Here is a 22,870-nt window from a genome sequence, read left to right as displayed (position 1 = left end):
CCCCCCTCCCCCCCCAACCCCTGCCATATAGCAACAGAGAGGAATATATTCCTTCCTGGCCCCAGGGGGCAACCAGCAAAGCCCAGAAGGATGGAAAGTACCCATAGCTTAGCTTAGGCATAGCTACTCCTACAGCATCCCTGACCAATGCTTATGCAATCTCTTCCTGAACGCCTCCAGTGACAGAGATTCAACAACCTTCCTAGGCAGGCTGTTCCACTGCCTAACCGTGAAGTGCTACCAAAGAGGACGCAAACACCAGCAGACTCTCCCTATGCCTGAAGAAGGGTGTTTGTGCCCAAAAGCTTTCAAAGAACAATTTTCCAACTATTTAGTTGGTCTAATAAAAGATATCACATTTATCCAAAGAACCTTGTCTACCAAAAATCTAGCATTTCTCAAAAGAACACTGGAAAACCCTGAAGACGCACGTCACAGCAGAATCTTGCACGGACTCCAGGACATAACGTTCTGCAGCCTTCCTAAGCCCCTAAACTTATTTGTTGCTCTGTGCTGGACTCTCTCCAATCTATCCACAGTCTATTCCCCAGTCTGCATCCGTGCATTCAATTATTCCATCCCAAATGTAGGATGGCGCACTTGTCCTTGTTGAATCTCATCTATTGATGGCAGACCATTTCTCCAGTCTGTCCAGGTCATTCTGGATCCTCGCCCTGCTCTTTAGAGAGTCCGCAACTCCACTACCTTAGTGTCATCCTCAAATTTGCCAAGTGCAGACTTAATCATATCTTCCAAATCATTAATGAGCATGTTGAACAGTATCGGACCCAGGACAGACCCCTGGGGAGCCTCACTTGATACCTCCCCTCCCAACTAGATGCTGAACCACTGATGACTACTTATGGAGCATGATAATCCAACAAGTTATGCATCCACCTTACAGCACTTTCTCTACTCGTATTTCCTTAGCTTGTTCATGAGAATGCTGTGGGAGGCAGTGTCAAAGGCTTGCTAAAATCAAGGTCTAAATCACATCCACTGCTCTCTCCCATCCACACAGTCTGTCATCCTATCATAGAAGGAAATCAGGCTGGTCAGGCAAGACTTGCTCTTGGTGAATTGATCCTGGCTGTTCCTGATCATCCTGTGGTGCTTCACGATAGATTCCTTGAGAACCTGCTCCATGATCTTCCCAGGTATCAAAGGCAGGCTGACTAGCCTGTAAGTCCCCAGATCGTCCATCTTCCCTTTCTTATAGATGGACACTAGATTTGCCCTTTTCTAAGGGACCTCACCCAACCTCCACGAGTTCTCAAAGACTCTGTTAATGGCTCTGAAATTACCTCAACCAATTTCCAGCTTTGGCAACTTGAAAACATCTAGCTTTAAGTAATCCCTAACTTATTCTGCTATTCCTCTAGGCTGTTTGTCTCCATCCCTATCTTCACCGCCAAACGTGCTTGTCATCTGACAGCTGCCTCTGTTTGTGAAGGCTGAAGTAAAAAAAGCATTAAATACTTTAGCTTTTTCTGCATCATCCATAACTAGATAGTTTTCTAAACTCCCTAAGGGACCTATGGTTTCTTCGGTCTTTGTAACAGGGTCCCGCCCCAGGGAGCCCCCACAGTCCCTGTCACCTTTACTATTTTTGGGCAATCTCCCCTTCAACTCTCCTGCCACACCTTGATGTAATTATGCTTTTAGAAAAAGGGAGACTGACCCAGGGATCCCCAAGCAAGATCTCATACACACCTATCACTGCTCATCATCTTAAAGGCTAAATACATGGCTTCATCTCCCCTTCTAGCCATGCCCATGCCCATGCCTTGCAGATATTACTAATCATTGGGCATTAAGCTCCATTTTCCAATCCAGTCAATCTCTTATCCATGGGCCTCCAGTCCCCCTCATTACAGGTCTTCAGCCCCAGTGTCAGCTCCAGTCAATGTGGACCTTTAAACCCAGAACAGCCTCTGCCACTGTTGGGGCATCCAGCCCTAGTGCTTTTAACTGTCCCCACCCCTCCCGGGGCTTGGGCCTCTCTACCTCCCTCTTGGTTGCAGCCTGAATTCTCCACCCCACCGGGGCTCAGGCCTCTGTCGCCTTAGTGGATTCCACCCGTCCTGGGCTACAGGCCTTTGGCCTTACTTGTTCTCACCCCTTCCAGGCAATGGGTGCCTGACCCTAGATCTCACCCCTCATGGGCCATGGGGCCCTGACCTTGCTTGCTTTAATCATTCTGCAGGTGTGGCTCTGCTCCTTGGCCTTGGCCCCTATTCCTCAGGCCTTGGTCCTGCTCCTGGGCCAATTGAAGCCTCTACCACCCCTACAATCTCAATCCCTAAAGCACTGGTGTTGCCTACCTCAGCTCAGGTGTTAGTCAGGAGCTTTGATGCAGCCCTTCTGCCCAAGAGCTCTTCTCTCCATGGCTTCCAGGTCAGACTGCCTGTCCAGCTCAGGCCCTGGGCTTATATCCTCCAAGCTTGGCCCCTTTTGGGTCATGTGTCTCCCTTCATTGGTCTCTGCCTGCTTCTCCTGCAGCCTCCCTTCCCTTAAGCTCCCTGCTACAGTCTTCCTCTTACTTGTGACATGCTTGTAGAATCCATTTTTATTGTTTTTCAGGTGTTTTGCCAGCTGCATTGCAAATTGTTCCCCGGCTTTCCTAATCTTCTCCTTGCATGTGCATGTCTTATACTCTTCACTAGAACTATGACTAGGTTTCCACTTTTTGTAGGATTCCTTTTGGAGTTTCAACTTGTTGAAGAGATCGTTGTCAAGCCAGGCTGAGCTCCTCCTGCACTTCCCATTTTTCTGTCATATTGGGATAGCTTGGTCCTCAGCCCTTAAAAGGACCTTCTTAAATGTAGAGCCAGCTCTCTTGGACTTCTTCACCTCTCAGACTTGCTCAGCAGGGGATCTTATCCACCAGTTCCCTGACTCTGCTAAGTTCTGCTTTTCTGAAGTTGAGTGTCCTTATTCTGCTGTTCTCTGTCCTTCCTCCCCTTAGGATCTTGAACTGTTATCATTTTGTGGTCACTGGGCACATCTACACATGCACTTAGTTTGTGCATTGAGGGAGCGATCCTCAATGCACAAACTAAGTCTATTCCATCTCGGAGGAAAGGCAGCAAGAGGGCACAGCAGCCCCCTGGCTCTCCAGGGACCTAGCAGACCTCCTGAGGCTAAAAAGAAAGGCCTACAAAGGATGGAGGATGGGAGTCACCTCCAAGGAGGATTATTCTGCACTGGTCCGGTCCTGTAGGGAGCAGACCAGGAAAGCCAAGGCTGCAACTGAACTCCAACTAGCTTTGAGCATCAAGGACAATAAAAAGTCCTTTTTCAGATATGTGGGGAGCCGGAGGAAAAGCAGGGGCAACATTGGATCTCCGGTAAGTGTCCCATGCCAGCCTCGGTGCCTCTGTGGCATTGTTTTAAAGCATGCGTGGCCACGCACACGTGGAGCTGAGAGGGAACCTTGCTGAACCAGATGGGGCAACTGACAACTGACGCCCAGGAAAAAGCCAACCTATTAAATAGGTACTTTGCGTCAGTCTTTCATCAGTCCCGTGGGACGCCCATGCCCGCTATGGGACAGGGAAGTCCGGGTGAAGGTGATCCCCTGCCCTCCATTAATGCTGACTTCATGAAGGAACATCTTGAGAAGCTGGATACCTTCAAGTCAGCCGGCCCTGACAATCTTCACCCCAGGGTACTCAAGGAGCTGGCGAGCATCATAGCCCAGCCTCTAGCACGGATCTTTGAAAACTCTTGGCGCTCTGGTGTAGTGCCAGAAGACTGGAAGAAGGCCAATGTGGTGCCTATCTTCAAGAAAGGGAGGAAAGTGGATCCGGCTAACTATAGGCCCATCAGCCTGACTTCTATCCCGGGGAAGATCTTAGAAAAGTTTATTAAAGAGGCCATCCTTAATGGACTGGCCAACGCCAACATCTTAAGGGATAGCCAGCACGGGTTTGTTGCGGGTAGGTCTTGCTTGACCAATCTCATTTCCTTCTACGACCAGGTGACCTATCACCTGGACAAGGGAGAAGAGATTGATGTCATATATCTTGACTTCAAAAAAGCCTTCGATCTGGTGTCCCATGATCGCCTCTTGGAGAAACTGGCCAATTGTCGCCTTGGGTCCTCCACGATCCACTGGCTGGAAAATTGGCTCCGGGGTCGGACCCAGAGGGTAGTAATCGATGGAAGTCACTCATCGTGGTGTCCTGTGACCAGTGGGGTCCCCCAAGGCTCTGTCCTTGGACCCATACTGTTCAACATCTTCATTAATGATGTGGACACTGGAGTCAGAAGCGATCAGAACTGGCCAAGTTCGCCGATGACACCAACCTCTGGGGCAAAGCATCCACACCAGAAGACAGGCAGGTTATCCAGGCTGACCTGGACAGTGTACTCGGCCTTGGTGAGGCCGCAGCTGGAGTACTGTGTCCAGTTTTGGGCTCCACAGTTCAAAAAGGATGTGGAGAAGCTTGAGAGAGTCCAGAGAAGAGCCACGCGCATGATCAAAGGTCAGGGAAGCGGACCCTACGATGACAGGCTGAGAGCCCTGGGGCTCTTTAGCCTGGAAAAGCGCAGGCTCAGGGGTGATCTGATGGCCACCTACAAGTTTATCAGGGGTGACCACCAGTATCTGGGGGAACGTTTGTTCACCAGAGCGCCCCAAGGGATGACGACTAGGTCGAATGGTCATAAACTACTACAAGACCGTTTCAGGCTGGACATAAGGAAGAACTTCTTTACTGTCCGAGCCCCCAAGGTCTGGAACAGCCTGCCACCGGAGGTGGTTCAAGCGCCTACATTGAACACCTTCAAGACGAAACTGGATGCTTATCTTGCTGGGATCCTATGACCCCAGCTGACTTCCTGCCCTTTGGGCGGGGGGCTGGACTCAATGATCTTCCGAGGTCCCTTCCAGCCCTAATGTCTATGAAATCTATGAAACTGCAGAGTAGACTAATTAAGTGTGGAGTAAAGCATCACCATCTACATGTGTGACAATATTAGGGCACCGTAAACTAATTAATGCTGTAGTAACATAGTACTGTTGGGGACAGTACTATCTTATGCTAGGGTAATTTAATGAGATTAAATGCACATGTAGATGCTGACCACAGGCATAAATTGTGCTCAGTCAGCCCTGCCAGCAGGGGCCAAACTCCTAGTCACACAGCTCTGCACTTTGAGCACCCTTGTGCCACAGCCAGCCCCTCCGTCACCTGCCGCTGCCACCCTGCTTACACCCTGTGAGCAGCCCTGGTGTAAACTTCTCCACCCTGGCTCGAATTGCTGCTGTCCCCAGTACACATGTAGATGCTGCACCCAGGAGTAGTTTACTCCAGCTCAAACAGCTCCAGAGCTTATTGCTTTGAATGAATTCCATGTGCAGATGCACCCACTGTCACATAAGCTGCCTTCCCCTTCACGGTCTCAATCAATTCCTCCCTGTTTGTGAGCAGAAAGTTGAGAAGAGCTTCCCCCCTAGTTGGCCTCTCTACCATCTGCGTGAAAAAGCTATCGTCAACACACTCCAAGAATTTGCTGGACTGCTTGTGTGCTGCTGTGTTTTCCTACCAGCAGATGCCCCGATAATAAGTCCCCCATGAGAACCAAGCCCTATGATTTGGCAGCTTCTGTCAATATTTAAAGAAGGCCTCATCCACTTCCTCCCCCTGGGTTTGGTGGCTTGTAGCAGATACCCACCATGACATCCCCATTGCTTCTCTCCCAGAGGCTTTCACCATGCCTGCCTTCCATTTTATACTGCACCTCTGAACACATAAACATAGCCTTTATATATAGGGCAACACATCCACATTTTTCCCCTGCCTGTTCTTTCTGAACAAACTATACCCATCTATGACCATAATCCAGTCATGTGAACTATTCCGCCGTGTCTTCACAATCACAATTACATTATAATTCTGTGCTTGTACTAGGACCTCCAATTCTTCCTGTTTATTCCCCATGCTTCTCACATTAGTTTATAAACACTTCAGGTATCTAGCTGACAGTCCAATCTTCTGCTCGAGAACATTGCTAAGGCTTTCACTGTTGCTTCTCCTTAGTAAGGTTTTATCCAGGTCCTCTGGCTCTTTACTTACCTCTGGACTTTTGTCTCCATCCCCTGGTGAACCTAGCATGGACACATACTGCAAAACACTTTAATATATCTTTGTCCTTGCCCAGCTTGGTAAGAATATTTCCTCTTAAATCACATTAAATTGCACATCTTAGTCCATTTCCCCCAACCCCTTTCCCTCTACATTTCACTCCCCATCCCCCAATACTTACTTTTCCAGGATGGACATAATAATTGGAGGTAGAACCAGTATAGGCATTGGCAGGACCACTCTAGTCAAGGCTGTCTCTAACAGTGCCTGAAAGTTAAGAAAAATGTGTTTGTATGTATAAAAAAACCCACTTAGAAATGTCCCAGTATTTGCCTCCATTGAGCAGTCTACCCAGAGGGAAAGAAATAGCATCCCTGACATTTCCATGGTATGCATACCGGTTGAAATATACTTTCCAACCTTTATACCAGTTACTTGCATATACTAGATTTTTGCCCTTTTACTGCAAATTATGGGCCTGGATCTGTGTTCAGTTATACCAATGCAATTGAGCCCCACATATTACATTATTAACTCTGCATGTGGGGGGGGGGTACACCTCCATGCTTTACACTTCAGATTAAAATCCACTTGGAAACAACATGTTTCAGTTTGACAGTCAGAGGAAGCTCAGAGACAAAGCTACATCAGAACAGGAGAATAAAAGTCACAAAGCAGTCATGAGCAGATGGCAGAGTTTAGAAGGTGCCAGGGGGGAGTAAGCCAGGTGTGAGCAAGTGAATAAAAACAGCTGGGGTCTCCTCCTAAAGGCTTGGTTGATAGTTGTTAATACAGTTTGGCACGGCAAGGGTTAAACCACGATTCAGCTAGAAAACCACCTTTCCTCATTTGTAAAAAGGTGTAAGTTATTTCTCTGCTTCCTATTCAACACCAGCTTCTGGGCACCTCCACACAGAAATCCTCAGACAGGAAGGAATAATCAGATCTCACTTAGAAGAATTCAGCAACTTCAAGGCCAGAGAGGATTATCTAATCTTTATGATCCTCTAATCTAATCCTTGCATAACACAAGCCCAGATCTCCTGGCTGGTGTAAAGCAGTACTTCTCAACCAGGGTGATGTGCGATCCTTTTAAGGGTGATGTGCAATGTTAGCATTGGTAGGTGCGCAAACACCTACACTTTTCACAGGATAATCACAAGATATACCCAGCGATTTCAAACAGTGTCAGAACCATTCTGCCCCGTTGTGGGCTTGCTAAATTCTTTGCAACAAGAGAATTGCTCTATTATTTTTCCGTAGGCGAAAAACAAATGAAAGCTAAGAGCTGGCATTTTCTGAGGGGAGCCTGAGAACCACCAATGTAAAGACTTCAAGAAAAGGCCAGCCTACCATGTTCTGAAGGAAACCGATCCAGTATTAAATCATAGTTTCATAGTTGATAGGGTCAGAAGGGACCTTGACAGATCATCAAGTCCGACCCCCTGCCATGGCAGGAAAGAGTACTGGGGTCAAACGACCCCGGCCAGGCATTCATCCAGCCTCCTCTCAAAGCCCCCCAGGGTAGAAGCCAGCACCCCTTTGCTTGGAAGTTGGTTCCAGATCCTAGCTACTCTGACTGTGAAGTAGCGCCTCCTGATTTCTAGTCTGAATCTACCCTCTGCCAGCTTGTGACCGGTATTTCTAGTCACTCCTGGTAGTGCTCGGGGGAACAGAGACTCCCCCAATGCCTGCTGGTCCCCCCTGACTAGTTTGTAAATGGCCACTAGATTCCCCTCAGCCTTCTCTTGTGGAGGCTGAACAGGGTCAGGTCCCGTAGCCTCTCCTTGTAGGGCCTGCCCCGGCCTGACCAGTGCCGCGTAGAGGGGGAGGATCACCTCCTTGGCCCTGCTCGAGATGCATCTGTGGATGCACGACAAGGTGCGGCTGGCCTTCCTGACCGCTTCTCCACACTGTCGGCCCATGTTCATTTTGGCATCAATAATGACTCCAAGATCCTTTTCTGCCTCTGCACTGACGAGAAGGGAGTTCCCCAGCCTGTAGGTGTGCTGCTGGTTCTTCCCCCCCAGGTGCAGCACCTTGCACTTGTCAGTGTTGAATCCCATCCTGTTCTCATTCGCCCACCCCTGTAACCTGTCTAGGTCCGATTGCAGCCTATTCTTCCCTTCTAGCGTGCCCACATCCCCCCACATGCTCACTACTAAAAGCTCAAACCTTATTCTGAATCTGAAGCTGTCGAGTTTCACTTTTAGTTTCTGCACCCCCTTACACCTTTTTCTGCTCTGCTGTTCAGACAACAATCAGAACTGTGGCTGCTATTTAGACTGACCCTTTTCACTCGCACCCTTGCTCAGCCCCATCAAGTGGTCTGATTCAAATGCTCCAAAGTCACTTCTAGGCACCTCATTTTTTACGTCTAGGTTGGTGTACCTCAAAGTCCCTGGATATGGGAATACCCTGTTGTGTTTGTCTGTACACATCCTGTGTGATGGATAAGACCTAGGGCTTCCAGTTATTTTTTTTTTAAAGAAGCTGAGATGCTTCTTCTGCTTTAGAAAGCATCCAAGCAGGGTTCCTACAGCCAAGGGTTTCATGAGACCTAAAAAGCCAGCCCTGTGCATACATGTGCTTGTGGCTACATGGAGCATGATAAGTACATACGTGTTTGGCAGCAATTCTGGAAGATCCAACGACGTTTCTGTTATTGTCCAGGACGTCAATCCCCTCTTCCAGCTCTGTGTGCCTCATCAGGACTACGTTGCAGATATTGGCACTAGCTGAGAGCAAGAAAAGCACAAAAAAGGTCAGTACTGCTTCCATAAGGATCCAGGGGACACTCGTCCACCCTGACACTCCAGTTGAAAATCAGAGGACCAGTGCCTGCTCGCAGGAACATCCATTTGGTCAGCAGGGCTGTCCAGGTGTGCACTCTGACCTCCACAGTGGGGTTTCTGAAGGTGGAGGGGTTCACACCTGTAATTAGCATTACACCTGGTTACTGAGAGGAGGAGAATGCACTGAAAGCATGCACTTTAACTGACAAAATAATTCGGCGTGATAGAAACCTGTTGGAAACAATTTCATTGAAGTGCAGGTATGAAATTTAGGTGTCTTAGATCTGCTCTGATGCACACATGCAAAGTTTGGGGGCAGCTAACTAAAATAGGTTTACTTCACATTTATGTACACCTAGTTAACCTGGTTCCTGTTGAACTGCCACCATGAGTTGATAGCCTTAAATGAAAAGCAGATGCTTACATTTGGTTTATTTTTCTTAATTTAAGACAGCAACTTGCCTGATACTCAGATTAGGTATTCTCCAAACCCCCAGCGCTTAATATCTTGATTTTCAATCGACAGCTAGCCTTAGTAATAAACCACTCCCCTTGTACTCACACCAAACCTGGGAGAGCAGTCCTCTGCTGAGATTTATGGCTAATTAGGTCACCAGCCTTGAATTCTCCTCTCTGGCCTTAACTATGTGTCCCTGCAGTTTTCTCCACACCATTCAAAATGCTGCTCTTAGTCTCATCTTCCTGAGCTGTGTTTGGACAACATCTCCCTTTGGTTGAGTCCTTTGCTGATGCATTGAACAGAAGCTTCTCACTTGTACTTTAAGGTCTGGGACAGACATTGCATAAACCGGTTTGAGCCAAATCAGTAAAGTCTCATACTACATTCAACCAGGTTAATCTCAAACGGTTTTTGGCCATTTTGAAACTGGTTTATGTGCACTGAACATCTGTTCTGTCCCAGGTTTAAACCAGTTTCTGATCACTTAAACCGATTTATGCGTAACATCTGTCCCTAACCTAAGGCCCATCATAACAGAGCTCAGCCACATTATCTTAGCCAGTGACTTTGCCTCGTGCTGCTTCCTACCTCCATGTAAAAGAAAAGTCTCCCCACTTCCAACCCTCTCCCAAACTTGCCTCTGCCGTGCAGCCTACACCCCTGCTGCCAGACAGTGAGTAGACGGCAGAGACTACTGATTATTGCACAAGGCGATGCTCATATTCCTATGCTCCCATCAGCCCCCCTTGACTTATCTGCCCCTTGTATCCATCACAGACTAAGGTCACCAGCTCACTAGGACAAAACATGCTGCAAAACTTCTAAAGATTTTGAACACCTGACATGGAAGCAAAACATTGAGGAGCTTTCCATGAAAAGCCTGAGAAGGAGCCCCAATCACCAAGAGCTCTGGCATTCCCCCACACCCCACAGGTGTGTCTTGCCCACTGGGCTCTTCCCGGTTTTGGCACAGGGCGCGCCCAGCCTCTCCTGATGGAGCAGCTCCATTGTGCATGGGTAATAAAAGACTCGGAGCAGGTCCCCAGCCCCCAGCTCAGATGAGTTCTGCAAGCTGGACTTCTTTCAAAATTCACTTCTCCTTTCTTGCCTTGTAGGTTAGACCTTCTATGACCGGAAAGTTATACCTATCTCTCTTTGACCCAATGAACAATATATTGGGCGTGCCTACACGTTGCTGTATGGCAACGTTACTGCGCCATGTTTTAGGACTTCCTTTTGGTGTAGTGCAGTAACCACCTGTACTGCGCCGTATGGGTGGTGCACGCAAAGATTTCTCTGTGACATCGCCATAGCAGCGCACTACAAGCGGGGAGTGTGTCACTACGAGGACATAGCTAGCAATCATATGTAGACCCACGCGATTGCTGTGGTGCCGTAGCACACTGTATGGGGACATAGTGCGTTGCTACATCGCTGTAGGGCAATGTATAGATGCGCCCACTGTGCTATGCTAATTCACCAATAAAAAGCTAAATAGCGTGGTGGCAAGGGTACTCGCATGGAAAGAGGGTGATCCAATTAACCCATTGACAACCCCATGGCAATTGGCTAGACTCGCATGACCTCTCTCTCGCTGGCCAAAGACAAAGATATATTAAAGTGTTTTGCAGTACATGTCCATGCTGGGTTCACCAGGGGATGGAGACGAAAGTCCAGATGTAAGTGAAGAGCCAGAGGACCTGGATAAAAACTTACTAAGGAGAAGCAATAGTGAAAGCCTTAGAAATTCAGCTCCAGGCCTGAAAAACCTTCCTAACAAAAGGTTCCTCAAAACTGGTATGTGGGTGCAAAAAGTTCCTACTTCCCAGTGAACACCTGTTTCGATGATCAACACCAGGCATGTATGAACCCCTTCCAAAAACGTGTTGCCTGCAGCACTCACTGGGTTAACGTGGTTAAAGGATATCACTGCATGGCACATAACAAACATCGAGTTTTTGGGGGATGGTGGGTGGGTAAGCCCCATGGCAATGCGGCTCTCTGTAATGAGAGCTGATTGGTGGCAATACATACTGCTTACACTCAAGAACAGGAGGAAGCCATACAGGCGGGTACAGCACATGTACACCACATGCACACACCCAGGACTAAGGAGCTAGAGGACTGGTTGCGATGGTGATGCAATGGCACCAAGAAGACATCACTCAAGACAACCTGGTGAAGGCATCAGGGAGTTTCAACACCTGGTCCCTCCTTCCACATGCTTGACACCAGGTACTCACAAGCTCTAAGGCTATGGACAGAAATTACACATAAACCAGCATTAAGCAATCGGAAACTGGCTCAAATTTGTAACATGACAGAAGTTCAGTGTGCATAAACTACTTTCAAAATGGCGGAAACTGGTTTAAGATAAATCTGGGTGGATGTAGTATCAGGCTTAACTGATTTAGGTTAAAATCGCTTTATTGAACTTGTCCCAGATCCTCTCTAGATTCAAGTTAACTCACAGTTTCACCGCAGGAAGCTTTGCAGGGTGCACGGGCCCAAGCTGTCTACTCCAGCCGAGCAGGGAGGTGTGCTCTAGCACCCCTCGGCTTCTGGCCTAGGCCACTAAAGGTATGTGGCTGCATTTCTGGAATCAAAAGTGAAAGTCTATTCATTTGCTTATCAGTTTAATCTACACAATTTAGGCCAACCTGCAAAGACTGAATCAATTCAGCCTCGGGCTTTTTGACTGTCTGTACTTTAACTTAAATGCTCCAAGACTTGACCGACAGGGAATGAGTTTGATCCCTCTCTGCTCGGCATGTATGCATCAGGATTTGCAGTGCCATTTGCAATCAATGCTACTTAGCTTGGTCTACAGTTGAGAGATGAAGGAAGCAGCATCGTAGGGATGGGGGCAGCCCTCCGTGCTTCCGGGGCTACAGAGGCAAGTCAGAAAGGGAAGGAAAGGAGCGAGGTTTCTCTACGCAGGAGATCTTGCTCACAATGCTTCTAAATAGAAAGGAGCTTAAATAGCAAGGATAGGGAGAGACGGCACTGTGAAATAAGGGTAGCCACACTTTCACATCTTTACAAAGCCCTTTAAAGCAGCTGAAGGTACCAAGTGGGGGGGAGAGGGGCGCAGATGGATATCTATACTGCATCCCTGGGACTTCAGAGCAGCAAGCTCAGCACATTTTCCCCAGCATTAAAGATGCCTGAAGATATATTTAGTTAAGAAGTTAAAATCCAAAGGTTTGGGGTTGTAAGGTACACCGGGAGAAGGTCAAGGTGAACAAACTTTGTGCTGGTTTTGTAAAACAAGTTCCCATCTTCCTGCCTGCCTTTGAAACATCAGCACCTACATGAAAGATTACAAACAATAGCCATCAACTCCGGTATACAAAGAAGTGCAGAACGAGCCTACAAATGAGATACAAAGCCCGTTCCTGCTCTTATAACAGCTCAATGGCAGTGAAGTCAGCATTAGGCTCATGAATGAGAAATCTACTGAAAATCTAACGAGAGACACTAAGAAGAATGGCCAAGTATTGTAAATATAGACTGATGAGGTATGGATCCAGATGCAAACAAAGACATTCGATGGCTTCAAATAATCTGAAAAATAAAACCTTCCTCTTAAGTTTAGTCTTTCAGTGCTAGTAACTACCACTTTTGTCTATTTTAAGAGCTGGAAAGTCATCTTATTTCTTGGTCTCTCCACTTCTTTATATGTCATATGCATAAAATATGGCTTTTAAAGCAGAGTTTAACCAAGAGCTTAGGCCAACAGAATTCGTACAAGCACACCGTAATGGAATCACGAATGGCCTCTTTCAGATCAAACTATATACTAAATGTTCTCTAAAGAGGAGGTCAGAGCAATGCCTCTGAGGGACACAAATGCCTGCTGTGACGTGTACCACTGAGGAGCTCCACTGATCACCTGCACTAAGAGCTCCCCTACCCTGGGGGTCTTTAGGAGGAGGCTCTTTCCTGCATAGGGCAGAGGTTGGACTCGATGATCTGCTAAGGTCCCTTCCGACCCAAACATCTATGAATCTATAAGACAGGGGTTGGCAACCAATGAACCACAGGGTAGATCCACACTGTGGCACAGACAGCAGCCTAAGCAGCAGGGGCAGCATCCCTAGGGTCCTACGACCTGCTCTTTCCATTTTTTCCCTATCCAGCATCTGCTGACACTCCAGCCCTCCATGCTCTGCTCTTATGGGCTACCAAATTTAACTCTTTCCATCGCCACCAGCCACTTGAGTCGGTGGCGAGGATAAGCACAGGTGTAAGACATTTGCACCCCCGGTAGGATTTCAGGTCACAAGCAGTGGTGGCAGGTAGCAGCAAAAGGTTGTTGACCCCTGCTCTAGGGGATATTTTTCTTTATATAATGAATGTGCCCAGTGTTATTAAATCGGCAGTTTTCAAGAGGAGCCAGAGATCTTTTTTCCCAGCCTGAGAAATCCCTGAGGGCAGCAGATCCCTTTGGGACCAAACAATAGGCTCCTGCTTGGAAGGCAACAGGGGTTTCTCATTGGTTCAGTGCTGATTTTACTGCTGCAAAACGTAATTCCACAAACGTCTATTAAACTGGCAGTGCTCCAGCACAGGGCAGCAGCTGCAGGTAGCAAGAAGGCTGGAGTGATGCTGTGGAGTCACTGTGAGTTATGACCTTGGCAACTCGCATAACTCTTCTGTGACTCGGTTTCCCCACCTGTAAAATAGGCACAATGAAATACTGCAAAGCGCTTTTGGGCTCAAAAGAGGATACAGGCGAGAGCAAAGCTAATGTATGATCATCGTTACAGTGCTCCAGCCTGCAATCTCTCATCAGTCTACTTCTGCTGAGACTTCACTGTTGAAGTAACCCCAGTTGTCAGTACTGGAGTCAACTCCTGCAAGAGTTGATCTCATGCAGGTGAGAGCAGCCACACTGTAAAACAATGCTCCAAATCCACTGAGGACATTACTGCAAAGAATTACTCTTAGCAGTGGAGACGTCCATTAGCTCAAGATTAAGCTTCTATGTCCTGACACCTTAGTTATCTTGATTTCAAAGCACCTCCATCAGCCTCTCCCTCTGCAACGCGAGGATGTGTGCAGGCAAGGTAACTCTGACTTCTCTGCCTCTCTTCTGGGCAGAGGCCAATTATTAGAGGCACACTTTCCAGTTGCTTGCACTAGGCCTGGAAAGCAGAGCAGTCTTCGATGTAGTCCTGGTGAAAATTCTCCATTATCCTCATATATGGCGTGCAGTGGACTACAAGGACACAAGTACCCCTGGGAAGACTGGGTGCAAGATCGGTTTGTAGGAGGAGCCATCTTGCCTTGAGCTGGGTACACGCACAGTCCACATCTTGCAACAGCCTGACGCGTAATGAATCCTCTTTGACGAGGTTCTCTCCCATGTGGGCAGGGCTTCACATGCCAAGGGAGGAGAGGCTAGCTGGGATCTCCCCAAATAACAGTGGGCACAGACAGACAACCTGGTGAAATCCATATCTTGGAAGAAAATGATGTCTATTCTTGGCCAAATCTGAATATGTGAGATACTAAGAATATCATGGTAGCATACATACTACCGGTACATCCATCATTATTATACACGATTTCTTCTTGTGTTCCAACAATTCCGGCGTGACAAGCATGCGTTTTCTTCTCAGGTTGAAATATTCATGTACACTTTGTGGAGGTGAATGGCAGGCAGGTGTGCATCAATGATGGCCCCCAAACAGATGGGAAGCACCATTCCTCAGAGCAAGCTATCACTTGTGGGGCATTAGTAATCCTCACCACCTGTGAGTTCACCGCAGCAACAACCTGAATCTCACACCTGCAGTGCAACATTGCCAAGTGTTGACCTGACAATGCCAGGCCAAATGGCACCGACCTGTAGCTAGCCGATGTAGCCAGCTCCCAGTTGGCAAAAGCAACCTGCTATGTGCTGGTATAGCCTCCCTCTACCCGGTGTCAAGTTGAGACCCCCTCCTTGTCCAGGTCTATGACGGTATCATTCCTCTTGCAGAAGTTCTGCAGCCAGTGTTGGTCACTGCAGGTTTGCCTGATGATGTGGTTTGGCTCCAGACAGCCAGCACGGGGAGATCCACCGACACCTAGATCAACCATTGTGCTGCATGGTCTCAGCAACACTTGCTGCTGATTTCTCAGGGTGACAAACTGCTGCTGAAATGCCCCCCAGTGCATGTCATACCCTGCAACTGCCTGCTGTTCCCCAAAGAAGAACTGGATGAATGCCAACAGCTGGAATGAGTCTCAGGTGAATCCCTCCCTTGCTAACCGTTTGATGAAGGCCAGGACCAGCAGTGTGGAACCGAGTCTTATCCAGATGATCTTTAGTTTGCTGGACTGGCAGGCTCAGAAGACGTCTGTACAGGAGTCCAGAAAAGACCGACAATGTCTCCTACAGTGCAGTGAGAAGCAAGCTGTAGACTGGTACAGCCCCCTGCAGTGCTAAGGAAAATGGGAAGGTGATGACCTGTTCCTCCCTGCCCTCCCCACAGGGAATCCTAGCACCAAACACATCTTAGTGCATCACTAATGTGCATGGAGCCACATTGGTGCGACTCAAGTGCAAACTAGCAACATGGGCAGACAAAGTTCCTTGGGTGAATCTGATATCTTTTATTAGACCAACCCAAATAGTTGGAGAATAGTTATTAAGCAAGCTTTTGGGTTCAAAAACCCTTCGTCAGGCTAAGGACGTTTCAGCAGTTGGTGTGTGATCTTCCTGGATGGATGCGCATTTACCCCCCAGGGTGGCTGCACCAGGTTGCAATACACGGGTGGTCAGATTTGGTCACCTCTGCAGCCTTGGGTTATGAACCATACTGCGATGTGCAGGACAATAGGAGCCTTTCAGCCTGGAGGCTCATGCATTTCACTGGGGCTCCATCATTTGTTTGGGATAAAAGATAATAGCCTTTGAACCACAATGGCTGCTTGTACATACCACAGGGGGTTAATTCGGTTTAGTTCAATTTATGGAGAATTAAACCAAACTAAACCCCTGTGGCATGTACACAAGGGTGGGGGCCTAATCGTTACCTGCCTCTCCAGCAGTGGGGGGGTGGGGGGCAAGTTGTCAGCAGGCCTGGTGCTTCCCTCCGTGGCAGTTCCCCCCCGTGGCACATGCCCGCTGGCACCTGGCCCGGGCAGCCCCGGGGGGGCTCCGCAGCCACAGAGGGAAGCACTGGGACCCCATGCAGCTCAGGCAGGCTCCAGGAGAAAAAGAAAAGAAAAGATCAGGCTCTTCACCACCCCGAGGTCCCCTGCAGATCAGGGGGTAACGTGAGCCAGTGGCAGCTCGGTTTCCCCCTGCTCCCCACTGCGGGAGAGGCAGGCAAGCTCCAGCACCCTTGCACCATCCCCGCCGGTGGGAGGAGGTAGCAGGCACGGTGCACAGGGCGCTGGAAACCGGCCAAGCCCTGAGCACGTCTGCTCCAGCACCCCATGCACTGTTGCACTTTGTTAGGTAGCAAACTAAAACACCTCGAAGGTGTTTTATCTTGCTACATAACAAAGTCATTTAAAGCGGAACATGCCGCCGAGCGTGCAAACAGCGATGTCATTAAAGCGGAATATGCTGCTGAGCGTGCAAGCAGCAATGCCATTAAGCGGTGCAAAAGGGCAGTTAAACCACTTTAAAGGCCAATTTGGTGGCGTGTACAAAGGACCAACCAGATCAGAAGCTGATGAGAATCAGCATGGCAGTCCAGAGCCCAGATCCCTAGCGGGGTTTAAACCCTTCTAATCCTTGTGGAGCTATAGGGACTTACATCAGCTAAGCTACTGGCCTCCTCTCTTTAAAAGGTTAAATCTAGCTCCTTTCTGGAGGCTGGTAGTTTAAAGCTAATCTAAAAGCACATCTCTAATTAAACAATTTGCCCGGGTCTTCAAACCAATAATTTACAGCTCTCAAAACAACGCAGCAGCAATTAGGAGGAGGAACCCTGACGTCCTGGCATACAAATTAAGCATGACAGTACACAAATAAAGTAAGAACTGGAGAATTAATTAAGGGCTAAATAAATTAATTATGGGTCCCCAATCAATTCTGACACCAGCTTAACCTTCTTCTCCTAACACCTCTGTGTAAAAATAGAACAACCTGGTGGCAGAGATTTTCTGCCTATGTTGCTGATCGGAGCCTGGTCTAAGATCTGGCTTTCAAATGGTCTGCCCTCTGTTAGCACCATCTCGATGACGAACAAAAAAAAAAATAGTTAAATAAAATTTCCCACTGAAAATAGATCTGGAACAGGAAGAGCTATGTGACCACAGCACTAGGGATTTAATAATAAGAACGTAATGACTCCTAGTGCTTTCCATCCATGGTGCCTTTCAAAAGGGAGGTTGTCATCACTCCTGTTTTGCTCCTGATGAAACTGAGACATAGAAAAGAGAAGTGATCTGCCCGAAATTACCCAGGGCAGAGGTGGCCAGCTGTGGCATGGGCAGCCTTGGTGTGTTGCAAGCAGCGGGTCAGGGATGGCACAGAAGCAGACAGGGTGGGAAGCAGAAAGCAGAGCAGCAGGTCAGGCAGGGGACAGGCATCAGAGTGACACTCAGGGAAGGTACTGAGCTAATTTGTGGCACGTCTGCCATAAAGGTTGGCCCCCATTGACTTAGGGCATCGATGTTGGACAACAGGTGTTTTAAACAACATCCCTCCCAAGTTCCCATCAGCATCGTGCATCTGAGGGGAAATTATCAGGTGCTGCGTAGTCTCCCGGCAATCTGCAGGCTCTGATCATGTGAGCCATCGCAAGCAGGGAAGGAGATGATAATAGGATCTCTTCATCTGCATGATGAATAAGGCAAAGCTCTGCAGGCCTCTTTTTTGTTCAGAGACTAGCCCACAACCTCAGGAAGCCACTGAAGTTAATGGAAAAAGTTCTAATGGACTTCACCAGGCGTTGAATCCTGCTCTGTTTAAAAGATTATGCAGAGCAGGACATTTCATTATTGCTTGCCATACACCTTTGGGTCATAACTGAGGTTGCTCTGCAAAGCTGATAGTAGAGGCATTAAAGAATAAAGCACTCCAAAGGTGCTTTACTTTCTAGTAAAAGCGGATTGGACACATGCTACACAGCCTAATGTGAGTATAAGTCACAGGGGGCACATCTACATGTGCAATTAGTGCACATGAATAAACTCCAGAGTTTACTACTCTAGAGTTTTTTGCTTCTAAGCATGTGGTTTGAACATGTGCCTGGGAGCAATTCACTCCGGAGCAATCAGCTCTGGAGTTTGCTCATGAACAGCACGTGCAGCCGTGTCAGAGCAGCCCCAACTAGCAGGGGGTCCTGGTGTCAGCCTGCCACCCCAGGGTTGCTCCAACCTAGCTCGATGTGCTTCAGAGGGCCTGGCTAGGGCACAGAAGTGCTTCAGTGTGTGGCTAGCCAGCAGGCAGCCTTCACACTGAAGCACCCTCATGCCCCAACCAGCCCCATCAGTGTCTACACATGCACTGCTGTGCATGAAAGGAAGCCATCACAGGATAGCACTTGTATTTACAAAGTACTAACCTAGAGCAGAGTTAATGAGTTTCCTGCGCCCTAACAGGGCAGTAAACGTCTCAGGTAGATGCACCCAGGTAGAGTAAGAGTGATTCTGTAGCCATGATGGTCCAGAAATGATGTGAGAGGCAAGGATTTCTTAGGATGATCTCTTTTATTGGACCAACTATGCAGCTGCGATAAGGTTAGACAAGCTTTCAAATGCAAGGCATTCTTTGTCAGGTCTCTGATCACAGGGAGCCCACAGTAAAATGATCCCACAGGAAGTAAGGAATAACTGCACACCAGTATACATTACACCAGCGTACCAGCCGTGTGTCTGCCATCCTGCCACCTTTGCTCAATGCCAGCCAGCCCCCCTGCAACCTACTGGCAGGCACTGTAATGGCATTTACTGATGAAAGCTACTATATTTATATTGTATACAGTGGTGCTTGGCTGTCCAGAGCCACAGGAATTACCACTGCCATTGCTCCCCTACAGCTAAATTTCTGGACCCATGGGGAGCCCTGCATGCTGGAAGACATGGCCCCACAAGCCAGATTGTGGCAATATGCAGGATGCTCCACAGCCAGATTTAGTGGGCAGGCCAGATCCCATGGGTGAGGTCAGCCCAGTGCACATGGCTGGGCTGGTTTGTGGGGTCATACCTCCAGCCCCGTGTTGGATGCCTGCAGGATTCGGCCTATGCATTGGTCCTGTGCCACTCGTCTGGTCCAAGGGGCTGGAAGGTTGAGCACCACTGCACTAGTGTATTACAGATATGAAAACGGATATATTTCATGAACCGTCACAGCTACATCACTTCAATCCTATGAAAACTAGTTTTGAGAGAGTGGCTGTGTATCCATTCAGGTTTACTATGCCTGATTTACTCCAAAAGTGTACTACGGTGTTAATCTGGGATAAACTTCTCCCAGGTAAGTGTGCTGTGCAACTTCACTCCAATTCAGGAAATGGCCATCTTAACCATGATGAACCAGATAAATTTACTCTTACGCCCTTTTGGTGTGTGCTGTATGATGTCTGTAATTACATGATTAAGGCTTTTGTTTCAGAAGGACCTGTGCCTCATTCTGTGTGTGGGTCCTGCGCTGGAGTTATTCATTCGGTACAGCTGAACTGTGTGCAGTGGATAAGGGAAAGGGGAACAGACTGCAGTGTAAGCATAGCAGGTGAATATCAAATAGCTTCCTCTCTCGCTCCACCCCAAGCCAGCACACTGAATAAGCACTCACTTCCAGAGATTTACTTGACAACTCTTGGTAGCATTTCCACGCTGGGTTTTTTGCAGGAAGATTACAAGTGCACATGTATGCACACACACATATTTGGATGGATCAAATTATAGCAAGAGAGGAAATGAATATGGTCTACTCTTGAGAGTAGGGTACTGTGAAGTCAGGAGACTAAGCTCCACCACTGGCCCACTGTGGGATGTTAGGTATGTTATTTTAACCATGCCACATACCTCAGTTGCCCCAGTTGTAAATAATTATCAAGCTTATTTTTGTGAAATAATCTCAAGAGTCTTCAGCAAAGGTGCTGGAAGAACACCAGACAGCAAAGAGTGAATGATGTGGTTTTTAACATGAGATGGATATTTAGATGGCCAGATCAAATGTTACATACTAGCTGGCCTTGGCATCCACTAGATCCTGACACCACAGCACTGGGGATTGCATTAATGCTTGATGCCACCGAAGAATATCCCTTTACCTTTGCCTTGCCCCATACCTTCTGTGATCAGTTCTAGAAGTTATGGTTTCAGGAAATACCGTTTTCTACAAATGTGCCAGGTTAGAAGAGTGTCAAAGGCTTGGAGGTTACTGCTTTTCTCCAGGGGCATGTGCTTATGTTCAAGAGGGGGTTCAGAGGATGGCACTGACCTTACACACTCATAGATATGTTTTACTGTATGTCAGGCGTAATCACTTTGTCACTCTTTGACAGCTACATTGCAAACACAGACAGTGCACGTGCCAGAGGTAGGAACAATGAGCCTGACAGGTCTGTGGAAGAAGGTACAAACTAAGTTGGTTTGTGAGGCAATAGCATTGATGCTAACAGCTGACTGACTTGTAACATGAACCCCTGTTCATGTGCGTCACTAGTGGTGCCATTCCTTACATACTATTAGTATATTATATATGTTGCAGCACCAGCTCCAGGAAATTGTGCCCCTATTGCACTATGCTGATGGTTAGGAAGGGAAGAGGTAGAGTCAAGTGTGGATAAAATTGTAGTGTGTAGGCAGGGGAAACGCAGCATGATGATTTGGCCAGTTACATGCAGAAGCCAGACATACAGGAGGGTAAAGCAGGGAAAGGAAGACAGGAAAATAATCACAACAGCAACAAGCACACAGGGATCAAGTGAAAGCAATTAACAGGCTGTTTCGCTGATACCAAGAAAAGGTTTGAAACACCATGAAAATAAATGATATTTACACCTATGTAATCGCAAACAGAACAAAAACGAATGCGGGACAGGGACTACTGACCATACCTACTTACTTTTCAGCACAGAGCAACACTTAGTAAGTGGAAACAGATGACTGAAAGCAGTGAAGACAGAAGGACAGGGTTGAGGGCAGGCAGGGCAAGCCTACTGCTTTTCCTCAACTGACCCCAAAGGCTCATTTGGAAACAGCAAACGATCCGGCAAAAGCAGCAATTCCCTTTGCAGGTGAATGCTCGGATCACAGCTTCATGCTTTATGTGGGCTGACAATTCAGCTCTGCGCCTTGCATACAAACGGCGTATTTTTTGCATGTACAAGTGATCAGGCACAAAAGGTGTGAAAGCTGTGTGTGCAGGTAACCTGTGTACCGCCAGCCTGCTGGCACAATTGAAGGCTGGGCTGCAGACCTTTAGATGTATGCTTCTTTGTCTTCTGCTATCTAGCAGAGGCTGGAGAATTTCACCTGTCGCTGAGCAGCAGTCTAAATCGGGGATGAGAATTGTCTGATGCAGAGTCAGCAGAAGAACCAACTTGGGTGAAGCTTTAAAACTGAACCAAGCCCTAAAGAGTTCTCACTTTAATGGCCTGCTACAGAAATAGAAAAAGCTTCATTAAATGTGTGGAATTGCTGCAATAATCATTATCCAGGTCAGCAATGGCTCCTGACTGGTGATTAGTCTTTTAAGATACTCAGATATCTTCTCTTTTTTCTTTTTTTATTCCAATATTTTTTTTTCTTTCTATTTTTTATTCCAAGAGAGCTAGAAAATGTGGTTGCACAAGTTTCCTTGGGAAGAAATGCTGGGCTTAGCTACGGCCCTTCATTTAAAAGACTTGTAAGAAAGCTGGTTCCATAATGGGTGTAAGCAGCTGAAACAGTACCAGGCTCCACTCAAACTAAGGCACATGTCACCACCCACAACATTGGTACAGGTGAGCAGTAGAGGATCCCTAGCTATTGTTCTGTGATGGTCTGTGTGCCTGTAAAAGGGACAGGGGCAAAGGAGGAGCGTGTGGACATGTTGTGCACTGCATGGTAAAGGGAGCAGAGGCTTGCTGCACAGGCCCTGCTCCATTCTAAAGTCAGCATGCACACGCTGTTATCCACAGTAAGAAGTTTAACCACAGTAGCTCAGACCCTCAATGAAATCAGGGTAAGTTACTGTAGCTTAGCTTCTACTACCGTGGGGCACATGCATGTGCAGGGGTAGTTGCAATGGAGCTGCTGCTACATGGCAATGCCTCCGTCTCTGGGGTCTTTTGCCCTCATCCTTTTTACATAAGTCTTTTAAATGCACTGTTATCCACAGTAAGAAGTTTAACCACAGTAGCTCAGACCCTCAATGAAATCAGGGTAAGTTACTGTAGCTTAGCTTCTACTACCGTGGGGCACATGCATGTGCAGGGGTAGTTGCAATGGAGCTGCTGCTACATGGCAATGCCTCCGTCTCTGGGGTCTTTTGCCCTCATCCTTTTTACATAAGTCTTTTAAATGCACACAGTGAAGACAGCAAGAAAGAAGCCAAGGGCACACTCCTTGGGAACCAGCAGGAA

The 22,870-nt window shown here is 47.7% G+C and overlaps 1 protein-coding gene across 6 annotated transcripts in view; it reads right to left on the bottom strand.

Moving 5' to 3' along the window:
• Positions 1 to 22,870, bottom strand: part of SFXN5 (sideroflexin 5) — a 210,223-nt gene that overhangs the window by 70,024 nt on the left and 117,329 nt on the right. For all 6 annotated transcript variants that reach the window (XM_025200686.1, XM_006020904.3, XM_025200683.1 and 3 more), the window contains 2 exons: positions 8,715 to 8,830; positions 6,274 to 6,359 (listed from right to left, as the gene is read on the bottom strand). In XM_025200686.1, the coding sequence (XP_025056471.1) occupies positions 6,274 to 6,359; positions 8,715 to 8,830 (202 nt within the window). The remainder of the gene's footprint in view (positions 1 to 6,273; positions 6,360 to 8,714; positions 8,831 to 22,870) is intronic.

This window comes from Alligator sinensis, unplaced genomic scaffold (assembly GCF_000455745.1).
Source record: "Alligator sinensis unplaced genomic scaffold, ASM45574v1 scaffold12_1, whole genome shotgun sequence".
Taxonomy (NCBI): Eukaryota; Metazoa; Chordata; order Crocodylia; family Alligatoridae; genus Alligator; species Alligator sinensis.
This window is presented reverse-complemented; position numbering and strand designations above follow the sequence as displayed.